Source organism: Asterias rubens, chromosome 18 (genome assembly GCF_902459465.1).
Source record: "Asterias rubens chromosome 18, eAstRub1.3, whole genome shotgun sequence".
Taxonomy (NCBI): Eukaryota; Metazoa; Echinodermata; class Asteroidea; order Forcipulatida; family Asteriidae; genus Asterias; species Asterias rubens.
In genome coordinates this window covers 7,749,230-7,774,982 of record NC_047079.1, presented here as the reverse complement: position 1 = coordinate 7,774,982, position 25,753 = coordinate 7,749,230, and the positions used below count along the sequence as shown (strand labels likewise).

Sequence of the window (25,753 nt, the reverse complement as noted above, 5' to 3'; positions counted from 1 at the left end):
AATTCTTCTGCATCATTCTATTTATTTGCTCAGCCGCCAACATTTGCATCTTTCAATCAAGGAGTTTTTTTTACAATAATCAGGGAGATGTTGAGTATTACTTTCAACGTTATAGGGACAAAGTTTCCATAATCAGTGAGATTTTCAACTTTTCTTCATCAGAATATGGAAAGATTGGTTGATTTTCAGGCAACTTTCTGAAGAATCAGTGAGGATCAGCATCTTTGTATTTGTACAGCACAAAAAGCTGTAATTGAAAACAAAAACAGAAATGGATGAATTTGTATCTTACCTTGGTCATTTCTTCTTCCAGTACTTTATTTCTATGTTCAATATCAACTCGTAGCCTTGCCTCATCCAGTACTCTCTCCTCAGCCCTGGTATGACCCACCGATAACCTCCCCATTTCCTTCTTTAACTGAGCCAATTCCTTCAATCAAAAACATAACCAAATATTCTTAAAATTACTTTCCACCTTCCAGCTAAATATTAACGCCAGGGCTTCAATTCCAGCTCCCCATCGCTGTATTCAACAACAAGGTCAAAACATATTTGTCTGAAGCACTATTTAAAAAATGTTTCTTCTAATAATTGTTGTATCCATTAATAAGTTATTTGTGAGGTTTGTCTTGAGTACCTGTTGGACAAGCTGTGATTATCAAGTCATAAATATTAAACTAACCGCTGAGAGATTCTTACCTCTTTCTTTTCTGCTAGCAATCCTTCCAATTCCTTCACCCTCTTCTCTTCCCTCGATAGTCGCCAAGAAACCTCCGTCTTTTCTCCATGAGACTCCATCTTAGATTCCTCCAACTCCTTCTCAAGCGTTCGGACTTTGTTCTCAAGTTTCAACTAAATAGAAAGTTAAACAAATACTGTTTCAAATAGTGCAAAACAAGAAAACAAAATATGTGTCAAAAGATGATCAAAGCCCACAACTATGGAATGAACTGCCATTTGACAATCAACACCCTCAATCCATTGATATTTTCAAGTGAAAAGTGAATTCTTTTCTTCTTAATCTTGGTTTTATATAATTGTACATTTGTTGATTTCTTTAGTAGTATGTACTTTTGTTGTACTCTTTATATTATTGTTTTTAATACTTCTTGATGTAATGCACCGTTGATTATCTTTGTAGATATCCCGCCATATAAATCTCTAACTATTATTATTATTCAAGCAACTCCTTTGACCAATGAAATTGCTTGATTGACTCACCTGACCCTCTTTGGACCAATCGTAATGCCTGACTAGCTCAGCTGACTTCCGGCCGATGCTCTCCTTGAGATGACCAGTGGATTCCTCAGCTCGCTTGACCAACTCGTGACTCTGGTCCACCTGGTCTTGCAACTCTAAAAAAAAATCGAAACAAGAAGATTTGCTTTTCATAAAAATAGCAAAATATGGCAGTTTCTTCACAACTTGGACTCAAAACCTGTCTGGGAAGTAAGTTTTTTAGAAAATAAAATTAGCTGTTGCAAACAACTTACCAACCAAATGGACAGTGGGTATAAATGCAAAAAAAGCTGACGTTTCAACAAACATGAACAGGCAATTTAAGGAATTGTTTACAATATTTTAATAGCAGACCCTCTTTAAATAATTTATGTTCACATAAGGAGAAAATGTGAACAAAAGCAGACACTTCTTTTTGCTTTTGCCGCTCTTTGCATTTTAAAGTCACACAGTGATTTCTACATAATAACTTTCTTTTTTATTTTATGACCCCTGTTAATTTGTAAACATTATTGCGACGAATACAAAATAGAAATAAATTTTTTGAAAAGAGTTTTATCAAGTAAAAAAGACAAACAAAATGTGATGAACTTACTTTGGTTCCTTCTCTTTTCTTCACTGAGTTCTTCTACCAGGTTACTCTGTTTCAACACACTGCTCTCCAGCTAAAAATAAACCACAAACAAAATATCTACAGGTTAATAATGATGACAGAACATAATTAAAGATTCAAGCAATGTTCAAAACAGAAAATTCAGAAAATGCTGGATGTTGAGAAAAGATTTGACCAACACAAGAATATTTAAGTAAGAGAGCACTGTTAACAGCAATAAGTAAGATGGGGGAGAAAAGCAAAACACCATTCAAATTATCTCAAATATTCCAAGCTTAGAAGAACTAATGTTTTTGACTTTGCTCACTCTGTGTACGCAGTATAAAAAACTAATTGTTTTCTGAGGAAAGTCTGTTTAATAATTTTAATCTATCATCTTCCAAAGTGAAACATTTACAATTGGTTCCTGCAAACCTGTGATTCCAAAGTAAAGATTTTCTCAAGAAGTTTCTTCTCTGTAGATTCAATCTTTGCCTTCAAAGAAATCTGCAAGTCAGCAATAATTCTTTCCTCAGAGCGAAGTCTTTCTTGTAACAGATGATAACCTTGCCTTTGATTATTCTCACTAGAGTCAGAATTGTTATCCAGCTCCCTCTGAATTCCTTGGCTAATTTCTGCCTTTACAGCTTGGCGGTCCGTCAAAACAGTTTTCTCTGCGATTAATATCGGCTCTTTCAAGTCTGTCACTTCTTTCGAAACAGGGCTACCCTCTAAATGTTTAATACCTTCCTTCAACAATTCTTCTGAAGTTACGTGTTCTTCAAGATCTATTGGATTCCCTGAAGGTTGTTCTTCTCCCTCAAGGCTTGAGTTTCCTTCTACATTGAGATCTTTAGTAACGACCTCTTCTTCTGAAAAAGGACTTACTTCAACGCTCTGCTCTTCTTCAGGAATAAGTTCTTCCTCTAAGGAAGGCGTTTCTTGCGTATAATTTTTGTCTTCCAAATTACAAACTTCTTCTTGTGACGTAAATTTTTCCACTGAATCAACCTCCTTATCCAAACTGAGTTCCTTCTCAGATTCTCCGTCAATGGCAGCTTCTTCCTCTAAGGCAGATTTCTCCTTCAAATCTTTCTCGTCTCCTGATGAAGACTTTTCTTCAAAGCTTGAACTTTTCTCAGATTTATGATCTTCTAATAATGATTTTTCTTCTGAAAGAGAATCTTCTTCTGCATCAAGTTCTTCATCTAATGTAGTTTGATCTGATACAGACTTATTTTTGACATCAATCTGCTCTCCTTCTGCAAGTTTTTCTTCTACGTCAATATTTTCATCTGGGTCAGACTTTTCACTCAGACTACGTTTCTCTCCTGAGACAATCTCTTCCCCGAAAAGTGACTTTTCATCTCCTGAACTTTCTCCGCCTGTTACTTTTTCTTTTGCTGAATTTCCTACTGCTGTTGCAGACTTATTTTCTGAGTTGACTTCGTCCTTCCCGACTGACTTTTCCTCACTCTCTGCGTTTTCTCCCAATTCAATATTTCCCACTGATTGGGAATCTCCGCCCAAATCAAGATGTTCTTTAGTATCCGACTGGTCCTTTAAAATGGACTCTACGTCTATTTTTTCTCCTTGTGATGATACCTCTTCTTGACGAGAATGTCCTGCTGAGACACTCAGTTCCTCTGATCCACTCTCACCAACAGCATCCGCCTCTTCTTGCAAACCAGCCTCCTCTGCTGAGACACTCAGTTCCTCTGATCCACTCTCACCAACAGCATCCACCTTTTTTTGTAAACCAGCCTCCTCTTCTGAGACAGCCTTTATTTCCAAATCACTCTGATCTTCCAAGAAAGACTTTCCCTCCAAAACTGCTTCCACTGGCACTTCTTCTACGACATTATTTTCCTCACAAGATGTATCTTTCTGTTCACCAAGTTCTTCTTCGTCATAGGCAGTTTTTATCTCCTCTGGTCCAGGCGTTATGAGTCCCTGCTCACCAGAACCTTTCTCTGTGATTGTCTGATGCTCGTTTGTAGTCGTCTCTCCTCCTATTATTGTCTGCTCTTCCTCGGCAACCGCATCCGAAGCCTCATCTCCCACGGATGACTCAGCCATAATACATCACAAGAAACACCGCCATACAGCAATAATTAACTCCAAACATCCACACAACAACAAAAATCAATTCAATTATCTCAAAGTATGAGGGTAATCACAGAGGGTGTGAAGATGTGGAAAGCCATCTTGCTTTGCAGAAATGTTTCAAAATGTGCACTCTCAGTTCTTACCAATCGCTTTTGCTCACTTGTGGGCAGAGGATTAAAAATGCATGACTATGTTTGGAAAGAAAACTTACGAAGTGTGGTTGAGGTAAGGTTTGTACATTCACAGCTATCAGCTTCAAAAGAGTGAAGAAAAAAACACAGGAAATAACAACGAGTTGCTAAGGAAATTGAACCTTTGATAAACCACCTGCTGAACCTTCAATATTTAGTGTGACGCTAAAACTATTAATATTTAAATATTCTTAACAATAACTGCTTTTCAGTAACCTTGGCTGGTCAGTGACATCAAACATTTTGAGTATATGCTGTAAACAATACTCTATTTTAGGGGTTCTCAATTTGTTTGTGGTCTTGTTTGAGAAAGAAAGAACACCAAACCCTAAACTCTGTGAGCTTGTGGTAAATTAAGTGAGTTTCACTAATCTCTTTTCTATGGAGCCAAGGCCCAAAAAACAAAATATTTTTAGCGTCCTGCATTTTGGAAATAAGGAAGGAGGAGGGCCCTTTTGTTGGTTTCCTTCTCAAAAGTGCCCCCTGAGAAATTTTTTCAGACAACTGCCGGGCTATCTAAATTGCTTAGAATGTATTTTGTTATTTTTTTTTTAAATAAAAAAATGTAGGCTGCCTCTAAGAAGGAATTGGGCAGGGACGCTAATCATTTGAACAAAAATGTATCGCCTAATGATCATGCATTGAAGTGGGCAGGGACGCTAATCATTTGAACAAAAATGTGTCACCTAATGCAGTCTTGTGTCTGTTTAGTGCAGTGTACTCTCTCATATCTAACCAATGACCACTTTAATTAGCATAACAATAGCTAGATCGTTATTTCTTAATGACAAGTCAGGACATAGTCTCAGAATTATAACACCTGCTGATTACTGTTACCATGGTGACATTTAAACACCAAGTTCACCTCTTTGCATTTTGGGCTATTCCATTTCATCATATAAAATGGAATGAACCAAATTATACTCTGAAAGGGGTTATAAATAATGCATAAAGGAAAATTGAAACAAGAACTACATGGACATCTCTCCTAGACCGGTAAGAAAATGATTTACAAATGTCTGGATTATTTACAGGTTTTCATGATAATTTCTTTGTTTTATCTTAAAAAGCAATTCTATCAAAAGGAATGCTTGAACTTGTGAGTTTGTTTCAATGTTGTTAGTCCACATGAATGAGATATCAACATGTGGTAAATATAATGTTATCATTCAATTTGTTAGAACTGTGTTAGACACACCTTAAGTCAATGCAATTTCACCAAATTAGTTGTGGTATAATGTTAAGGTCTCACATAGCGTATTAATCAATTAGTAAGCACACTATAGCCCCATTCAATCCCATTGTATCCAAGAACAGAACAAAGGGGTGTCATAGCCAAGTGATTAAGAGCATTAAGAGCATCGAATTCAACAATTAGTGGTTAAGTCATCGTAGTGTGGGTTCGGGCTCCGGTTGTGTCTTTGAGCAAGATGCTGTATTATATTTGCTTTCCTTGAGTACCTATGAGGGTAGATGTTGATATTGTGTTTGAAAAAGCCTTCGGAAAACCGTGGCAGCCTGAGGTTGTATACTCCATGGGGAGCTGAGAAAGATTAAAGGAATGTTATTGGCCCAATGACCAGGGCATATTGTGAAATGCGCTATATAAGAGCTATAATTGAGTTAGTGCCACACTCGTGCTGTTAACTTCACTCCAATCACAGCATCATCAAGTCAGCGGTTACTTCAAGAGAGACAGCAAAGCTTAAGATTCCATCCTAACCTGGGATTGCATCTTGGCAATCTCTTCAGCCGATTGCTCTTCTGTTCTTATCCACTCCTTGTATTTCTGCTCCTTAGTGATCATCACTTGTAGCTCTCTCGCTAAGACATCTCGGTCTTTCTTGAGTTCATCGACGATACCTTCTAGCTCCTTAATGGTGAGACGGTGACGATCAGCTTGCTCCGAGAGACCTTTCTCTTGTTGTAGTTCATCTTTCAGATATTGTGCTTCTAACTTGGTGTCTTCAAGTTGCTGTTTGTATGTTGTTTGACATTGTTGGTGTTGTTTTATTAATGAGTGCAATTGTGAAGTTGACATTTAACACATTTTCAAAGTTTTGGACTTGGCTTTAAAGACAATTGTTTTTAAAAGGTTAATTCAATAGGTAGCAACAAAAAGCTAGGCATGGAATCGTCCAACCCAACGAAACAAGAGTTTTTGTGTGCATGAAGAAAACATTTTTGGAGTAAAATTTGAACTTACGACCTGAAGATTAAAATGCTGGCACTCTACCAACTGGCACTCTAAATGTAGCCCTATAATGGCAGTCTCCCTAATTTGTCAAAACCTTTGTTTGGGGGAGGGGGTTGCCAAAAGTCACAGCTAGGAACTAAGGAGGAAGTAAAGCTACCTAGAATATTAACAATATCACGAAGTACACAAGAGCAGATTCACACCTTCATTGGTTGCATACAGAGGACAATTTAAGGACCCAAGAAAACTATTTTGATAATTACAACAACATTCCTACCTTGTCATGCTCTTGGTGGATTCTGCTGATTCTTTGATGATTCGCTTCAAGCTCTGATTTGGAAAACTCAAGATCTCTCGTAAGCTTGTCCAACTGTAGAGGAGACAAAGTGAGTCAAGTTAGGGATGAGATTGACCAATCAGGAAACAAAGTGAGTCAAGTTAGGGATGAGATTTACCAATAATGACTATTCCTGAAAAAGACTTGTTTGTCTGGGTTCTCCTTTATTCTAGACCCTGCAACTCACAGATGGTCAATTTAAGATTGACATGTATAAAGACTCTATGCATCATCAGAAATACAAAACTGCAGGTGTGACCACAATATGAGTTATGTTTTTCTCCATTTGGTAGCTGCTTTAACTCTTTCAGGAAACAAGGGCTCAGGGAGATTCTAAGAAAATTCAGGAAAATTCCTGAGAAGTCACAGCCTGTCTAGTTTACAAAAACGACAGCTTTGCAATAAAAATAAATTATTCACAAATTGTTTTTCCTCTGTAGTGAAACCTAGGGACCTTCAAAAGTGACTACTTTATACCTTATTGGTCAGATCTTTCTCGTTGTGTTTGTACCGTTGTACAATCAGCTCCCATTTCTCCTCCGTTGAGGTCAACTTCTGACCTAGTTCCAGACATTTCTTCTTCTCAGTCTCCAAGGAAACCATTGTCTTCTGGAGCTTGAGGGCTTGGCTCTGACTCTCCTCTCTCAGGATTTGGATCTCGGACTCTTGGCGCTCAATGAGCGTTTGTTCAGATTTTAAGGAAGTCTAGAGAAAGAGATGAAAGGGAAGTTTGTAAAAACAATTGATGTCAAATGATTTTGAAGGTGCCATCACTTTGATACAATTTTTAATCTGATCATAAATTAGTGCATAAAATTCTTAATTCCCTATCAACAAGTTACAAAAAGGGTTCTGCAAATGACCACAAGCATGACAAGTAAACAATGTTATGAAGCTGTTGACTTGTCTACTTTTGCTTTAATATGGACTGGATGCATCATATTTAAAGGGCAAGGGCATCAAGGGATTTTCACCTCGGACAGGGCACCTCTAGGAGAAAATTATAAATTTCAATTGGAATATTTCCAGGGGCACCAAGGCAATGACCAGGAGCAAGGGAGACTATTACCTCAATTGAGGATCAGGCATGAACATTATGAGTAAAAAGCTAGTAGAAGCTGAAAACAGAATTAAGCATACAACAAAGTCTCTGAACTAAAGTACCAGACATTTTTAGTTAGAGATCATACCGTTTGATTAAGGAGGCTCTTCTCTTGTTCTCTTAGCTGTTTTAAATCTTTCTCCAAGAAACCAACTCGCATTTCAAGAGCCGCTTTGTTCTCAGACAATGATTGCTTCTCAACCTGAAAGAAAAAAGTAACGTCATAACTTTTATTGGGTGGCAAGTACAGCCCAAACAAGTCAAAAACTACTCTTGGTACGGTGCTGCAAGAAAGAAATATTTAAGATGAAAACAACTCAGTTAATTAAAAAACAGTTAAAAAGGTTGAAAACATCACTTCAAAAATTAGAATGAATGTCTGCTACTAAATCACAAAGTTTTAAAAGATCACCTCACACCAGAAAATGTTTTTGCTGGCTTGATTGCAAAGTTTAATAGATCACATCAAGCATCCTTGCACTTACCTCTAAATTACTGATAAGTTTTTTGTTCCTATCCACCACTGCTTTAAGTTTGATGATCGTTCCCTCATAAGACGAACGACGTTTCTTCTCAGCGTCAAGGGACTCTGTCAGTTCCCTCACCTTAAAAAAGAAACACAGTTAAACAAAATAGTTTAGAGTTGAGTTTTGAATAAAATAAAGGCCAGCAGCCGATTTCACGAAACGCTAAGATTAATCTCGAGTTAGGACGAGTAACTGGTCCTAACTTAGGATTAATCTTAAGATCTGCATGCTACAGTGCAGGGTTGGGACTCGTCCTACATCCTAAGATTACTCTTAAGTTAGGAAGAGTTTGGTGAAATCGACGGCTGGTACAACGCCTTGGAGGCCATGGCTCTATGTTTCCCCTGGTCTTGGCCGCTGGTGCTCCTTCAAGTATTTCCATATACTCTAAGATGTTCCAGTACAACTGCACTTTGCAAAATGGACATTGTACTGTCCTCTCAAAAGAATGAATCAGCACCCTCACTTACAAAAAAAATGGGTTGGCGCTTTGACATCAGCAGAATCTTTCTCAAAGACTTTGCTACTATTGTTTATGAAGTAGCTAATGTTAGTGAATTTGCGAGTACAGTCTTATGTAAATCTCGTTTAGGGGAAGTGTGGGCTCCGAAAAGGGCTAAGGTATGGTCTTTAAACTAAAAAGAATAAAAGGCAATGCTTTAAAAGCCAGTTGAACCATCAGAGAAAAACCACCACAAGTAAGTAAAGTGAAACTTTACACTGGACAATTTATGTACAAGCCTTAAATTCAGATATATAAAAAGTAGATACTATTTGACACCCAAGTCATTATTTTATAGTCAAACCATACTTACATATTACAAACTTTCAGTCCAATCGATTGAGATAAACTTTACACAACACATCAAAACAAAACGCATTGAAATCTAGAGCAGTCGAAAGCCGTCTGGCTTTATCGGTATCCAAAGCACAAAGTGGTATCCAGACTAGAGTTTCAAGTTATACTTGGGTTTAATTCCAACGCTTACACAAGTAATGGTATTAGAGTGTTGGTACACACGCTACCCCTTAGCACACCTTAACACAAATACAAACAGTAAACACTTCTCGTATTATCACAAATAATGAACACTTGATCCTTGAGCTGCCCTGGAGATAAAACAAACTCCCCTTCAAACAATGGAACCACCCAAGCGGCTCAGCGTGTTGCAATCTGCTAATGGGGTGTAAGATAAGTCATACGGGGGTTTACAATAGATGTTTGCATGAGGGGTTTTATTCAATTTAGACAGCTCTTAATAAGCAGGTACCACTGGTCCCAAACGGCAGCCTTAAAAAGTTTTCATTCTACATCGCTCTGACAATCCCTCCTTTCATTAACATCTCTTTGATGGAAACGTAGAAACCTTTTTATCAAGGGGAAAATTAGACGAGGGACTGAGAACTCGTTTCTTTTGTCCGGGTCGGACAATCGAACAATCAATGAAGTGAAACACCAGTTGAAATATAAATGGTCACTCGTCATGTTTAATTATAAGGTTGGATAAATCCACTTTAATGGTTTGTGATTCTTGTCTTGCGAATGCCTTCAATTCAAGTTTTAAAATAGTAAGAGCTTAGGATTTCTGGAGTGACAAAGGAAAAGTGTCGTAGCGGAAAGAAAAATCACAGACTTCATTCAGCATAGCCTTTGGGTTAGTTTTAATTGGATGTTTTTGCAGCCAAGAAAAAAGAAAAATCCATTGATTGTCCATATTTTCAAAAAGACTTAAAAGATTGAAGGCCTTTTTGGTTTTTGACATTTTTATCAAGGATGAAAGAGCCAGACTTTTGTGGAACTTAAAATTTTGTGCCAAGATGAAAGACAAAAATACATCAGAAATAGTAGTTTTGGGTGCCCCAAAAATTATAAAAGAAGGGATATGGCTTAACGCTTTAAAAAAGGATGTGGATAATGGAATTGGCCTAATAGTAAAAGCTCTACCTACACCCATCAACAATTCTAATCTTTATACTTGAACATCCACAATATTACATATTCATATGAACTTAATAACATAAGAATTAAAAGTAGGATTGTTGGACAACAATGTTAGAAACTGAAGCTTTGCGATGACACCATGTGATATAATCTGTTGTGGGTCATAAAGGAACCAGTTAGGGTAACAAATTAAAGCTTTGATCAGTCAAAGCTTGGATCATCTTCAAGAGAGACCGCAGATGTTAGTGCTTCATGGTGTTTCTTTTTGAATTCTAAGGAAGCCTCTAAACTCAACTTCTTGAAGAAACCTGAAGACTTCTCCCCAGAGAGGATTAAGATCTTCTCTACATTCCTCTCGGATTAAATCTTTTCTGATCCAACCGCCTCAGGCCACAGATTTAAATTGATCCTCAATTAACAAAAAATACAGAGGCAGAGAAAGTATTATGGGATTAATCCAGGGTTATTTATAGCACCGGTCACCGGCACAGCTTTGCAGGCATTTTGAGGGTTTGTTATGCCTTGCTGTTTATGCCAGAACAAAGTGAGAACTTTATATTTAGAGAAACTTATAAATTAAAGACAACTCACAAAATAAACCATTAAATCTTTGCATTTTGATCAAATAAATGTTACACCAGACCAAATAAATTTACGCCAACTACATCAAACCACATAATAATAGGGGACTGGCAAAATTGTTCAATTTGTTCAGGTCTTACAGGGAGAACTCTGAACTATTCTCTGATGAACAACTTTTATAAGGCAGACCATAAGTTTAAAAAAAAAATTAAAAGTTGCACCATCATGGTGCCACTTTTTATTTCCATGCGTACTTAAGCAAACATTCCACCACATTTCAATTTACTGTGTTAAAAACTTTGCACACGCTACCATTGAATCACTAGTGGGGTTAAACAAGTACTTTTATGTCATCCAAAAACCAACAGTGTCAGAGTACAGCAATCTCAATACAAATACAACCACAAAACATCCATGTAGCTGGGCATATTGACTCAAGAAAGTAGAAGTCCTTTCCAAAATGCTTTGCATACAAAACCATATAAGTCCATGAAAGAATTTAAGATGAAAACTCATTAACATATAACTGGCTCAAGCATTGATAAGAGTGCAGCAGATGATGCATTCATGAGGGCTTGGCTTAACCCCTTAAACCACTGGCTCCCTGGACCACTTGCCTGAGTCCAGTATCTTAGACCACTGTTACCGGCCATCACTAGGGTTTTTAAAAATACCCCCAGGCTTGACACACCCTCTGGACCACTGGCCTAGGTCTAGTAAGTTTCAGCACTGGACCAGTAACCCCGGACTTGAAATTACCCCCTACACCACGGGACCCCTGGACCATTGGCCAGATTCAGGTTTTCTTCTAACATTGAGCCAGTAACCACAGGGCTTAACTTGACTACTGGCCAGACTCCAGTTATAAAATCACTGAACCAGTAAAATCACTGGGCTTAAAAAAATCAGTAGACCACTGATCTAAGTCCAGATGAGATATTTTAGCATTGATCCAGTAACCCACAACTTAGTGAAAGTAACTTACAATAGGTCAGATGAGATATTTTAGCATTGATCCAGTAACCCACAACTTAGTGAAAGTAACTTACCATAGGTCAGTGTCTTTCAAAAGACATTTGCTGTCAAAGTTACAGGTGCATGAAATCAACTTATTTCAACTTCAAGTGTTTCCCCTGCTGTTGAAATATTTCTAAAAAACAACAATACCTAAATGTTTGCCAACATGCTCATTTGAGCCATGATTGACCGATTATTCCCAATAGTGTGATTTAAAATCTTCTTAATAGGGTGTCAGTGATCAATACATGGCTTTATTTTGTTATGTTTCAGGTTTTCCTTGAGTCAATTCAGTTGCACAAAAGACTTGTACAGCAATCAAACATGCATGACTTCATCTTTAGCAAAGCGTCAGTCTTTTACTTTCTTTCTCTTTCTCGTGTCAAACAATTTGAACAAAAAGAAGGATTTCATTATTTCACTTCAATGAGAACGCAAGGTCATCATTGACTAGAATCAAATCATCTGCTACCTCATTTAGCAATACATTTGATGGAACAATCATCGATATAGACAAGTGATATAAAACATGTGCTTACTAAAATGGTGCCCTTGCCATAATCATGTTCTAACAATAGATAGAGTCAAGTTGCTCTTCTTGCTCCTTGCAGCGATAAACCATCTTTGATACAAACACAGTCTTGAACCGACATACTTGGATGAACATGTAGGATTTGAAACTTTGCAGGGTGGAAAAGTATAACTAAGAAAGATTTGCGGTAACACCATGTGAATTTTGATTTTGAGTAGTGCTGGTTCTGAATAGAACCGGTGGTTAACAACTCAATCAATATGCTCAGATCATCTTCAGGAGATTATGTACAAACTTGTACGTAGGCACAACCAAAATGCATATAAAATGTTGGGTAACCACCTCTACAAGACTGTAGGATCCTTTCAGAACCACCATCATTAAAAAAAACCAATGATAACCCTTTATCCCGTAACCTGTATTTACCTGCACTTATACCATCAGGTGCTTCGCAAAATCCTACAAAATCTTACCTGTATCTTATACAAAGACATCTTGCGCGTTTTCAACTCCCACAGTTACAAAGCATCAAAACAATCCCCTTGATTAAATCCAAACGCAGAAGGTTAAGCCACTCAGAATCATCTGGCCATATTCTAGTCCCACAAAACTTCCTAAAATTCTCCCCTAATCGCCAGCAACAATGCTAGTTTGAACATACGCTCTTCTTGAATTCATGGCCGACTACATGTTCCCAAGCACCACATAAACACCTCACATAAACCATGGAGTGCATAAACCGTTAAACCCTTTTTGTTGTCTTCCACATAACTGTGACTCCTTTAGTTATTTTTGTTTTGTTTAGTCCCCAGTCAGAGGTACCTCTTTCATCCTGGTATCCTTTCATCAATGGGTGTAATCAATAACAAGAGACTGTGACCCTCACAGAAAGGGGGGGGGGGGTGGGTATTAGAATACACTTTTGGGAGGGATAAATGGACTTATTGACTGGCCCAGTACCCCCAGACAATGAGAACAATTTTTGCTCAAAGTTTTTTTTTACTTTGGTCTTTTGACAAGTAACAACTAACGACTGACTGTACAGGCTGGCTAGTCTATTTATGGATGCTCTTCATTGAAGGACAGTAACAAGAGTAATGAGTATAATGCGTAATGAGTAGTTATAGGCAATGAGCTTTTGATTGCAATAAGGTCAAAGAATGAGGCAGGCCCAAATTCCCAGAATCAAATGAATGATTTATGCTATGTATGATTCTTTGTTGTTGTAGTGAAAGTTTACTTATGCTTTTAAAAACTCAAAAGTTGTTATAAATAACTTTGTTTACCCCCGCAGAGTATTTCTGACTGCTCACGTTGCACCAATCTTATACCTTGTAATGTGTTTCCATTTAGCCTTCGAGGAAGACTTTACCACAATCAAAGCAATTTTTACTTTTAAACAACAGGTCATTTTGTTGAGAAATAAAGTTGTGAGGAAGAAACAATGAAATCAAAAAGAGAGAAGAAAGAGTAACTTTGTAATACTCACTCTCAGATTGAGTTTGTTCTTGTCATCTTCGACCGTCTTAATCTTATACTTCATTGTTGAGACTTCCATCTCTAATTTCTTCTTAGCTTCTCTTACCAGAGTTGTCTCGGAGTTCGTCAGATCCTTTGAGCTATCTGGAGAAAAAGGAACAGAAATCATCTTTTATTGACATTTGATGCATCATGGACAGTATTTTTCAGCTACAGCATTCACACCGATGTATGAATAAGCAATGTATACTCTTTCTTTGTCAAGTCCTTCACACCGATGTATGAATAAGCAATGTATACACTTTTTTGTCAAGTCCTTAAAAATCAAACAACAGCCACCCTAGGTGGGTTCGAACCAAGGACCATCATTCTAGAGCAGTGTCTAAGAATTTATAGACTAACTATGTAGCTACATGTATAAAACACATATTTACAAATCCATTCTCAGAACTTGATTCCAAAACTTGCAAAGAGTTTTGACCAATCACAATCCAAGGAAGAGAAAAGCATGGTCACTATCTTTTAATGAAATACTCAATACCTCTCTGGAAGTTGCCTGAGATTGGTCGTTGGAGTTGACGAAGCTGGAATGCCATCTTGGAATGGCCTTTTTTGTCATCCATTTCAAAAACTACACTTGGTCTTAGGTCTTCTGGATAAAAACTGGTCCCGTTATGAACATTACATTCCACTTTGTCCTATGTTTTTCAACCTCACCAGATTGTAAACAATTCTTCTACACTTGAACAGGTTTGCACTAATCCACTAAACAAATATGGAAGCCGGCAATTTACACAACTGAACACAATCCTCTGAAACCTGCATGACTTTGGACAAATCAAAGTTCATTTAGTAACCATGACAACACTCCCAATCACTAGTTTGAACTTCCCATCCTTCTAGCTATTCAATGAAAACAGTTCCGAATAACGGGGATTGTCTCGTCTTTCTTTGTTGGTTGTTTACTTAGTCTAGTACCTAGGCTTCAGAGTTTATTTATTTTACCTACTGCAGCATTTCAGCAATGAATGGCTCTTTATTGATTTAGGGTGGTAGATGCACTATCAATTAGAGAGACATGTTCCGTAGTTGAATAAATAATGAAACATTATCTTTAGTTGCTTGAATGTCAGCTTGAATTTTGACCATTGATCTATGAAATTCAACACAACTTAAATTAGACTCAACTTTACTTCATGGCAATCCAAATAAACTAACTCCTTTCGGGTGGCCAAAAATATCCTCTAGTTCTTTCACCTGTAACCACTGATCATTTTAATGACTCTCAATGTTTGTCTTAACAGTGGCTAAACAATTAGACAATTTATAAACAACTGATAATACACTACAAAATTATTGGAAAAGTAATGAACAAAAACAAACAAAAACATCAAACTAAAAAGCATAATCAAATATTATTGGAAACTGAATAAAAAACAACCAAAATTAATTGTAAAAAAAAAATTCATGTTTAAAAAACATATTATATACACGAAAAGGTTTAAATATTGAATAAAACAAATAACTGAATTGTAGCATTCATTTTATATCAAAGTTCAATCAATTCATTAGTTATTTCAGCTGAAACTTGCCACTTTGAAATTAAGACTTTACACCTTTATAGTTTATTAATAAAATATACCCCAATTCGCTCATTCATTGCAAATATTCTACCTAGATGTCTAACAAATCTATCAAATATAAAAACAATTCATACAAACCTCTTACTCAATAGCAACTCCACTCCATAATTCCATCACCAAGGTAAACAACTGACAATCCTTAGCATCAAATATAAAATGCCATCATTCTAATCTACAACTAATGAATTCCATCAACCTAATTAACATCCTTCCGTCATAAACAGCATTATGCAAATGAGATGTTGTTTTACTGTCCGCAATACATACATCATTCTACCAACTACCTCCATCAACTACATGCTACCTCTACCCATGCAGGTAGCTCTATCCATGGAGGTAGCTCCACCTAGGTAATAACTAAACATCAACTACACGCCTGTCTTAATTATCTTTACCGAGCAACAGTTCTTTAATTTATGAACGGAGAATTGATCCATTGAAGTGGCTCACTGATGATGAGCGGTCATGCTGAACAAATGCCTTTGTTAAAACCCTGCGCTGCAGGAGTGTATGCACACAAATTATAGCTCGGTATTTTCAATGTTGACAAAATAGATGCATATTTTCATTAAGTGGTCTCTCACTCAACAAACCTCCCTTATAAAATAAATAAAAATTATCATAAAAATCACCCAATTCAAGGCCAGAAATGTCACTGAATGTGAATGTGAAATTGGGTCCAATACTGTGGCTCTGCTTACAGTAGACACAGAATCAACTGCCACCGACTTTGGGAATTCTGCGCTTACGTCAAGCGTATTTCTTGATTCTCAAGATATCAAAATCAGTTGTGAAAATAAAAAACAGTGGAGCACCCTCCAGATCTTGCTAGTATCAAAGTAAGCAGCAACTTAATCTTTGCTAAGAAAGAGTTCGCTGAATGATTACAAAAATCAAAACCAAAGTATTTTTCTGGTTTGTGTTTTTAGTCATTTATTCACACAGGGCCCAATAACATTATTGCTTAACAATTTTCTGCTAAGTAGAAATGAGCACAGTACCAGTCACAAATTGTAGGCCTGGACATGGTGTTTTGACTGGTATTTTCCCAGCCATTACAGTGTGGACAAAGCAACACCCATCATCCCAGCCATTACAGTGTGGACATACCTTTTTTGATCTGCTGTTCCAGTTTGTCAACCTCCTCCCTCCGTTCAATCTTCTCTCTCTCCAATGATTTCTGAAGACGTTGAGCCTCAAACTCCAAGTCTCTGCTCTTCTGTTGCTGCTGTCGACATTCCATCTCAAGACGATGTTTATGAGACTCCAAGTTTGACACTTTCAGTTTATTGTCCTTTAAAATAAACCATAAATGTGAAGTACTGATAAATATAAGGAATTCTTTTGTGACTGTGTATAGGTCTAAATGTTCCTGTAATATGCTTGCATATTTTCACATCAATAGGTAAGACAATAAGGAATAGAAATAATAAGCTAGGAATTTGTGGTGGTATGAACATGGGCTAAATATGTGTGAACGTGCTTGTAATATTACATGAAATTAACAAAGTACTTAAATACACCAAAGAATGTTCTGTGATAATTGTTTGTGTTGCCAAAATGTCTTGATTTGATTATTCCAGATGCATTTGTACTTGAAAATATTGTTTATTGTACAATTTCTCTAGTATGCAATAAATTTAATAATTCTGAATTTCTCTCTTTAGTTTTTTCTTGTCGCTCTTGCAAATCATAAAACCAAATCATATAAGGACATTGACAGACAACATCCTAGCATACAGTTTATCATGCGGTAACATGTGGTAAAATTATTTGTGTTCTATCTCTACAACCACAGACTCACCTTTTTAACCCTGGTTATCTCTTTTTTGTAACCCTAAGGCAGTGCATTCAACGACAACATACACCACAGCGTGCAACAAGAAGCAGAAGAGCAGCAGAAAGTTAAGTGTGTTAGTAGAAACATGCAGAAGGAAAGATTCAAACAAAGTTTTGCTAAGAAGAGGAAAACATTGATAGCAGTTCAGTATAATAAAAAAAAAGCAAATTTCTTGACAAGGTTAAGATTCATTCCAACGTATCAAAGTACAATTTAAACCATCCCTATTCTATAACTAAAGATTACAACCAGAAATTAGAATAAAGGAAGTAAGTCACTAATAGCAATGTGGTGCAAACTTGTCCGATTGCTTTAAAAAAGCTTATTTATTATAAATGTGAACATGAAAAATAACAGAGGTTATTTGTTCTTCGAGCTATTCAATTATATTATTCATCTTCACGACAGAAGCCTTTTGTAAGAGTTAGTATTTATTGTATTGGATAAAGGGATGTGTGCTCATTCTTCTACCTGTCCACCTGTTTAATGCTATCTTTCATTTTCAAGACATTAGGCCTTTGTAAGAGTTAGTATTTATTGTATTGGATAAAGGGATGTGTGCTCATTCTTCTACCTGTCCACCTGTTTAATGCTATCTTTCATTTTCAAGACATTAGGCCTTTGTAAGAGTTAGTATTTATCAAGGTGGATGGGTGGTAGTGGTGGGGGGGGGGGGGTTGATTCTTCTACCTGTTCAATGCTATCTTTCATCTTCCTGACATTATTTCTCTCCACTCTTATCTCTTCTTCCATCACCTTCCTCTCATTATCGAGAACTTCCTGGACCTAAGAACGTCATCAGTGAGTAGCGACATCAAACACAAAGAGCAGACAAAACAAAATCAGATCACAAAAACATAACAAGACAAGTTTGTTTGACTCATGCAACATTCATGCAAATCTTCCAAAAAATTGCTTTTCATAAAAATTTCCACCATGCAGCAAAAGGGGAAGAAAAGCTCAAATCTTTCAAGCAGTAAATATCAACACTTCATGTATGGATCATTTTCAAACAACGATCTTTACATCTTTATGTGATTCCCTATTATAAAATTGTACCAGCCAAATACAGAAATCGGAACTTGACTTTAAATCTGTACTGATTTCAACGCTGGTCACCGACGACCAATGAAAACAGTGCATTTCAAACACCTCCCTTCTGTGAGTGTGAACTCAGTAGTCAACAGAAGTCAATGTTCAAGTGCTGTATATTGTGTACTTCAACCAGCCTCGCTACCCGTTTCTGCTTTTCAGACTTGTTTGTTTTCGACACAATACAAAGTGACTTCATTGCCAAGTGAGCAATGATTCCTGGAGTTGGAATAGTGTTTATAAAATCAGGTTATCTTTAAATCGGGTAATTTCAAAGACTGCGGAGTGATTATCTTGTTAGCATTGCAATGATTCTAGGTGATTCATTCATTTGCCTTTTCATCAAAGTGCAAATTGCTACAATAGATTGCGTATTAAAGATAGCGTATAGCGTCGGTTAATAATCTGGTTTAGGTTGGGTCTCAAACAAACTCTGTCAAAGGCTTGTAATAAATGCATCAGGAACAATTGACTTTGCCTTCTTGAAAGAAAGCATAATATCAATACTATGAAAAACAACTTTTCTTTGTTTGCTTAGTTCTCTCTTAACACTGATTTGAAATTAACTTAGAAAACTACATAGCTAACATTAGTTAAAGGAAAATTACATCATCTGTAACTGTTTTTCATCTGTAACATCATCTGTAACATCATCTGTAACTGTTTTTCTAAAGGAAAATATGGGTTTGTGAGGTAGGATTTAACACTTACTTCTTTGCTTGTTGTAATCTTCATGCCAGGACTGTGAGCCATCTTGCGTTTAGCTTCTTTAAGTTCATCCAATGTTCTATTTCTTTCTACCAGCAAGTAAGCAATGGCTTCACTGGGTGTACCCTCTGTTAACTCCACAAGACCCTCCTAAAGATAAAGTCAAGATGCAAACAAATAGTTTATGGTCTGACATTTTGACTCTAGCAAAGTCTTTCTCAAAGGCTAAAAAAAAATGTATTGACAATGGAAATATTAAACACTATCAATTCTTACTAAAAAGGAAATAAACAAATTGTGAGTTGCCACAAAGGACAACTCTCTAAAGGCCAGTTTACAGTCGGTCGCGCAATGGTCCAGCGATGGAAATCTTGACGTGCGATAACAAAAAAAGACACAGTTTTTAGACCTCAACGATGACTAAAAACTGTATCGCGCGACTATAAACCGGCCCTGAGGGTAGCACTTTTAGGCAGAATTTGATTTAATCACTTACACTAAAAGTTAAACTTTACAAACTCAACCAACTGAAATATCCTGCAATTATCTTTTTATTTGGGTGTGGACTAAACAAAAAAAGGACTCAAGCAGGACTTAAACCTGTAACCTCTAGATTATTTTGCCAGCTCTCCATCTTAAGGAGGATGCAACTCAACTTGGAAACAAAGGACCCATACCTGTATAAGCATCTCAGCCACTTCACTCTTGCCATTAGCCATCTTGTCTCGGACGTTATCTAATTCTTTCTTCAGTTGTTCGTTTTCGATTTCAAACTCTTGGGTCAGTACCTCACGTTCTTCTGATAAGTGTCTTAACTGATCCATGTAAGTCTCCACCTTCAACACAGAAACATTTAAAATAAATACATTTCACTTATTTGTTTAAAGTTTCTCATCATCCACAATAATTTTCTTAGAAAGGAAAACTAAATTAGGCAGTTGAAAATGACCAGTAAGAAAGAATTCATTGGGATGTGTTTCACGATAATGTATGTTCACAGTCAATTATGCAAAAAAAACAGAGATTAGTCTGGGCTGGGCACTAAGGTATAATATCCAAATTTCTAACATTTGCAAAAGTCTCTAAAACAGAGGTTAAATTTGCACAGTGGATAAAGAAAATAAATTTTGTTTTTAGGAGATTTGAAAACAGAATTTACATAATACAACTACTCAAAGGGGGTATCCAAACCAGACGTACATTAGATTGCTGGCCTATACAAATGTATTGTTGAAATAAATTATCCATCAAGATCAAATGAATATTAAACATGTTTACTTCATATGGTTTAGGGTTTCTACACTATTTTTTAAAATAGCAAATCGTCAGCAAAATTTCAAAAGCTGTTTATTAGTAATTACTTACCACAGTCCCTTGATATCATTTAGAAAATAATACTTTTATGTATTCCACACAACATGAAGAATTGAAGAAGAAAGCTTGCTGCACCAGTGTGTTGTATGACAGTTAAGCTTACACTAGCCTTCACCACTACCATGTTAAGAAACTTTATCCCAAATCCAATTAAGTGCTTTGAGGGGGCAAGGTTAGACCCACGTTGCCAGCGGCTGGTTGCCAGGGGAGTGGGTAAAGTAAACCCCAAACAAGCATGGTAATTTACTATCACCCCCACTACAGGGGGTTCAAGGGTTACAAAGGTCAAATGTCATGGTGATCATATCACAGATGTGGGGAATTTGATGTTTATAATCACAGGCAGGTGCGGACAGATCCAGGTTATGAAAATAAGTGTTAAAAGATAAATGAGGGTGGTACATGTTATATCCATTGATAGACCTAGTTCTCGATCACAGCAACAAGAAGTTTGCAAAACAAACAATGTACACGTGGATAACCTGACAAGATACAATTTATTCTACTAATATTTGATGCATGTGAGTGTATTGTCACTGAGTAAATAATATTAAAATTAAATGTAATTAAAAGTTTTCATGAAAATTGAAGTCAACTTAAAAAGAAAATGTGTTTGATTAAAGGGCAGGTATCATCTTTAAAAGGCCAAGGTCATTTTAATTTTTGCAAAGGGCACTACCATTGGGAACAAACCTTAAAGTCTATGGAAAACTTTTGAAGGGGCACCAAGGCCAAGGGCAAGGGAGGGCATGGCCTCCGTTGACTGTGTGTAATTCCAGGCCTAAAAGGGAATTGGCAGTCTCCTAATTTTTTTATTTTGTTTGTGGTTGATTCTTGTTGTGCTCAACAGGATTTATGAAAAGAGTGAAAAGTGTGCCCATATGCCATACCTGCAAGCTACACGGAAATTAGTTTGACACTGCCAAACAAACAAACTCTTCAAGCTGTTTTTTTTTTATTAAAAAAAAAAAAATTATAATGGGTCATCCAACATAGATGTATACCCATGGCCAACACACACACAAACACCGGGCCATAAGAAAAAACCTAGGCGAGCTTTCTAAAAGTTCAAAACTCAAGTGAAAGTATTTTGACAGCATTGGAGAATAATAATAATGACCAACTATTTTTCCCAACTGCAGTTGGGCTGTAGGTCTACATTTGTGCATGTATAGTACATGTTGGTCCTTAAGAACTATAGCTGAACAGCTAATACTCAGGTTAACTAAATAATTATCCCAATCTCACTTGGAGGGCCCATCTGTATGTTGAGTGTTTGAGATCCCAAATGTCTGGCAGAGGCTGCTGAGTGCACAGCGGCACCTTCCCTTGCCTTGATAACCAAATAAGGCATTGTAAGGGGTGCAGCGGCACCTTGTAAACCAAATAATAATAAGGGGCTTAATAAAATTCTCATAATTTCAAAAAACTTTCTTAGATGTTTCTGTCTGTTCAAGGGCCTTATAGACAGTGGACACTATTGGTAATTTGTCAAAGACTAGCCTTCACAGTTGGTGTATCTCAAAATATGCATAAAATAACAAACCTGTGAAAATTTGAGCTCAATCCGTCATCGAACTTGCGAGATAATAATGGAAAAAAAAAAACACCCTTGTCACACGATGTTGTGTGCGTTTAGATGGTTGATTTCGAGACCTCAAGTTCTAAATCTGAGGTTTCAAAATTAAATTCGTGGAAAATTACTTTTTTTTCTCGAAAACTATGGCACTTCAGAGGGAGCAGTTTCTCACGATGTTTTATACCATCAACCTCTCCCCATTACTCGTCACCAATAAAGGTTTTATGCCAATAATTATTTTGAGTAATTATCAATAGTGTCCACTGCCTTTAAGTACAGGTAGTCAACATCTGCGCTTTATGAACTATTTTTATAAAAATCACACTCACCTCTTCCATTTCGACAGCATGTTGCCGATCAGCCTCTCCAACTGTCTGTTGCGCAACAGCCAAGTCATCCTCGGTGCGCATCAACAGATGCCATAACTCCTGCAGCTTTGCCTGGTCCCCTGCCTGCGGGTCGAAGCCATTTTGCTTCAGTCGTTGATTGATCTCGTCTAGATCACTCTTACTCTAAAAATTGGGAATATATAATTGAAAAACTATAAAAAGGAAAGGACTTGTTTGCAAAAACACATTATTTATACTATTTATTCAAGAAGGAGCAAAGTTCTGAGCCTACTACTAACTGTATTTCTCAATATGAATTTAAATACAAAGTCGGCAAAGCATCTTAAAAAAAAGAAACATGAAAGTGTAGTGAATTCTACTCCATGCTCCACGATGATCCCACAAACTGTTTGTAAATTGTAGATAGATAAGGAAATGATATTTAATTGAACCATGATGGTCATGGAGGAAGAAAATTGAACAATAAATCAAACCTACAAAAAAAAAACAAAAAAAAAAACAAGTGTTAATATCATTTAAAAAGGCGTCATGATATTGAAGCATAATTTTTTTAACGAAAATCAAGCTAAAAACAAAATTTGATTGTTCACTTACCGTCAAAATTCCATTGAGTGGTCTTGGGCGTGACATGATTTCACTTCATTCAGTCCAACTGTTTGTGATTCAACTTTAGTCCTGGACCATTTGAAGAGACAAAGCTCAAACTGTCATCGCTCAATCCTTTAATCCAGCATGACTTAAAAGAAGATCAATAAAATGATGCTCCGTCAGTAATTTAAATGTCATTCATTCTCGTTTGTTTACAATTGCTGCGCAACACTTACGCGGCGAACACAATGAATTGTGATGACATTGTCACAATACTATTTTTACTATGGTCTTCACCGTTTTTCAGATTCTGCAAAATGACAAGGGCATAAACAATGTGCTTTTCGGTAGACAAAACATCATAAACCTAATGTTTTAATAACTAAGTTTTCCCTTTCTTTGAAAATTGCTGGGTCCGGGTTTCCACAAAACTCACATTCCGGATTACTCATTCAGTTTCTACAATAGCGTTGTGTTGTTTGTTATTTTAGTCTGTGTACGAATTAATAATTCAAACAGCTAACACTTTCCTTATTCCCAGAACACGCACTCGTGTTTGGAAGAGGCTGGGTACCAGCCTTAAACCCGTCGCATTATTTTGTTTTGCTATAGCGCCACCACTCGACAAAAACTTACATACATAAAACAGCGCCGCACGCCGCAACGAACCGATTTGAATAGTTCTGTTCTATTTGATTTTGTGTGCCGAAAACGCGTCGACGCGTCAGTTTTCATAAAAACATTTATACAATCTTTAAATTGCACTGTGGATCATTGTTTCGTTGAGAGTTTAGATGATGTTGGGATCGTCTTGGGCAAATGAGTCTTTCCTTTGAAGTTAAGCAACTGAGACAAGTTATAGTTATAGGCCCTACTTGCTAAACTATAAGAAGTAAAACACCATAGGGCCTACAGATTATTACAGATAAAGGTTTAGCAAACTGTCTAATTTTGAGTTATTGTAGTTTTATCTGCTTATCGTTTTACAAAATAGTATTCTGTTTTCTCTTTAACTACCCGAACAACTCTTTGTTATATTGTTCGTTTTTTAAATATTCGGCGGGCAACAGCAAGTATGGTACATATACTCAAGACACTTCGGTTGAAACAAGCGGTCTCTTCTCTCTGCTGGCAGCTGTTCTAGTCTACCCCATTGCACTCATCATTCTGTTCGTCTGTTACTTTAAGATCTACCGCCACATTAAAGGCCACATGAAGAAGATGACTGAGAATGGTATTGAGAGTGCGGAGGCATCGACCAGCAGCACCAAGCCACTCCAGAAGGTCAGGAAGAGACAGGTGGAAATCACCAAGAATCTCTTCTACATTATGTGCGCCTTCATCGTGTGTCTCGCCCCCTTCGCCATCCATCTGTTGTTTCCATCAGAAGGATATCAACTCCCGTCGACTGCTACTCTCGTCGTCTTCAACAGCGCCATCAACCCCGTCATCTACGGGCTGAAACACCCGCACTTCAAGGAGGTGTTCCGTCACATGCTCCGGTGTCGGTATCACATGATTCCAGAACCATCTAGCTGTCTCAGAAAGATGAGCTCAAAATAGACACAACTTCAGACCCCTTGTTTATTATTATGACGTCACAATGTCAATTGAAGTCCTACCATTGGGCTGAGAGTTGTGAGCATGGCGCTTATTGTCAGCTATAATAATTATAGCTATTATGATTATAGCTATAATCATATACAAATAGCTATAATAATATATATAATAATATATATAGTTATAGGTTTAATTATAGCTATTAATTATAATTATTATGATAATCTTTATGAGATTCCCAAATGAGAGAACATTATAGTTGGAATTACAAAACGGACTCACAAGTATAGAAGTCAGTACATAGAATATATTATTGTTATAAAGTACTTGACGGTCTTCACACTGTATTATAAACTGAATTATCTCAGATTTGTAAATTAAACTTACAAAATTGCACATAAAATGTTGCAACCTAAGGGCCTAAAGAAAAAAAGAAAAGGAAAATAATAATTTATTGTTTGTGTTAACTATAGTTTACACAGAATTTTCTCGCAGACAGTAATAATTATTCAAAGAGGAGGTTCCCTTTATAGATGGTGCACTCTGTGTGTTTTGTACTAAGATTGTTTTAACTAACATTAGTATTGTTACAATAATACACTTCAATTGTGCAGGAAGTCACCATGATGTTGCAATATGTAATTCTGAAACAAGAAAGTGAATAAAAAGGAGCAAAATCGAAAACAAGGCAAGTGTATTTCATCAGATTGTATAATTTCGCAGAAAAAAGTTGAGATGCATTTACATTTTAGTCTATCATTTGAGGAAATAAAAGACTTTAATATTTTTGTTTTTTTAGTATTAAAATTTTTTTTTATTTATTGACAACACAAAGGCACGCGTGAATAGACCTTATCGCAAATACTGGGGCGCGCGCGCAGAGCTTGGAATTAGTTGCATTGTGGTCTAGCTGGTATCCAAATTTGATCCATACCTATCCCACAATGCACCTCATTCAACAGTCTGCGCTTGCGCATTGGTATTTGCGATAAGGTCTATCACCACAATGGTTCACAATAAAGTGCGCCACCTAGCGTTTGCTTTGGGTTTTTCGTAGTACAAACCCACGGAGTTCCATGGCCTTATGAAAGAGGTTCTAGGACTTTCATTAAATATCATCGTTGCTCACTACCAAGGAAAATGAACTGTTCTTCAACTAACGCAAATTTTGTA

General features: G+C 36.8%; 1 protein-coding gene across 5 annotated transcripts in view; it reads right to left on the bottom strand.

The window, feature by feature from the left end:
* LOC117302356 (COP1-interactive protein 1-like) overlaps window positions 1–23,456 on the bottom strand; it is a 31,061-nt gene extending 7,605 nt beyond the window's left edge. For 3 of the 5 annotated variants that reach the window (XM_033786271.1, XM_033786274.1, XM_033786276.1), the window contains exons 1-16: window positions 23,027–23,456; window positions 22,412–22,594; window positions 19,807–19,965; window positions 19,133–19,279; window positions 18,020–18,115; window positions 16,600–16,783; window positions 13,857–13,990; window positions 8,253–8,372; window positions 7,856–7,969; window positions 7,143–7,370; window positions 6,606–6,698; window positions 5,855–6,106; window positions 1,835–1,904; window positions 1,222–1,355; window positions 700–852; window positions 293–430 (exon numbers count right to left, since the gene is read on the bottom strand). In XM_033786271.1, the coding sequence (XP_033642162.1) occupies window positions 293–430; window positions 700–852; window positions 1,222–1,355; window positions 1,835–1,904; window positions 5,855–6,106; window positions 6,606–6,698; window positions 7,143–7,370; window positions 7,856–7,969; window positions 8,253–8,372; window positions 13,857–13,990; window positions 16,600–16,783; window positions 18,020–18,115; window positions 19,133–19,279; window positions 19,807–19,965; window positions 22,412–22,594; window positions 23,027–23,062 (2,241 nt within the window). In that variant the 5' untranslated portion in view covers window positions 23,063–23,456. The remainder of the gene's footprint in view (window positions 1–292; window positions 431–699; window positions 853–1,221; window positions 1,356–1,834; window positions 1,905–5,854; window positions 6,107–6,605; window positions 6,699–7,142; window positions 7,371–7,855; window positions 7,970–8,252; window positions 8,373–13,856; window positions 13,991–16,599; window positions 16,784–18,019; window positions 18,116–19,132; window positions 19,280–19,806; window positions 19,966–22,411; window positions 22,595–23,026) is intronic. The other 2 variants (XM_033786275.1, XM_033786273.1) reach the window with 2 other exon arrangements.
* Window positions 23,457–25,753: the final 2,297 nt, after the last annotated feature.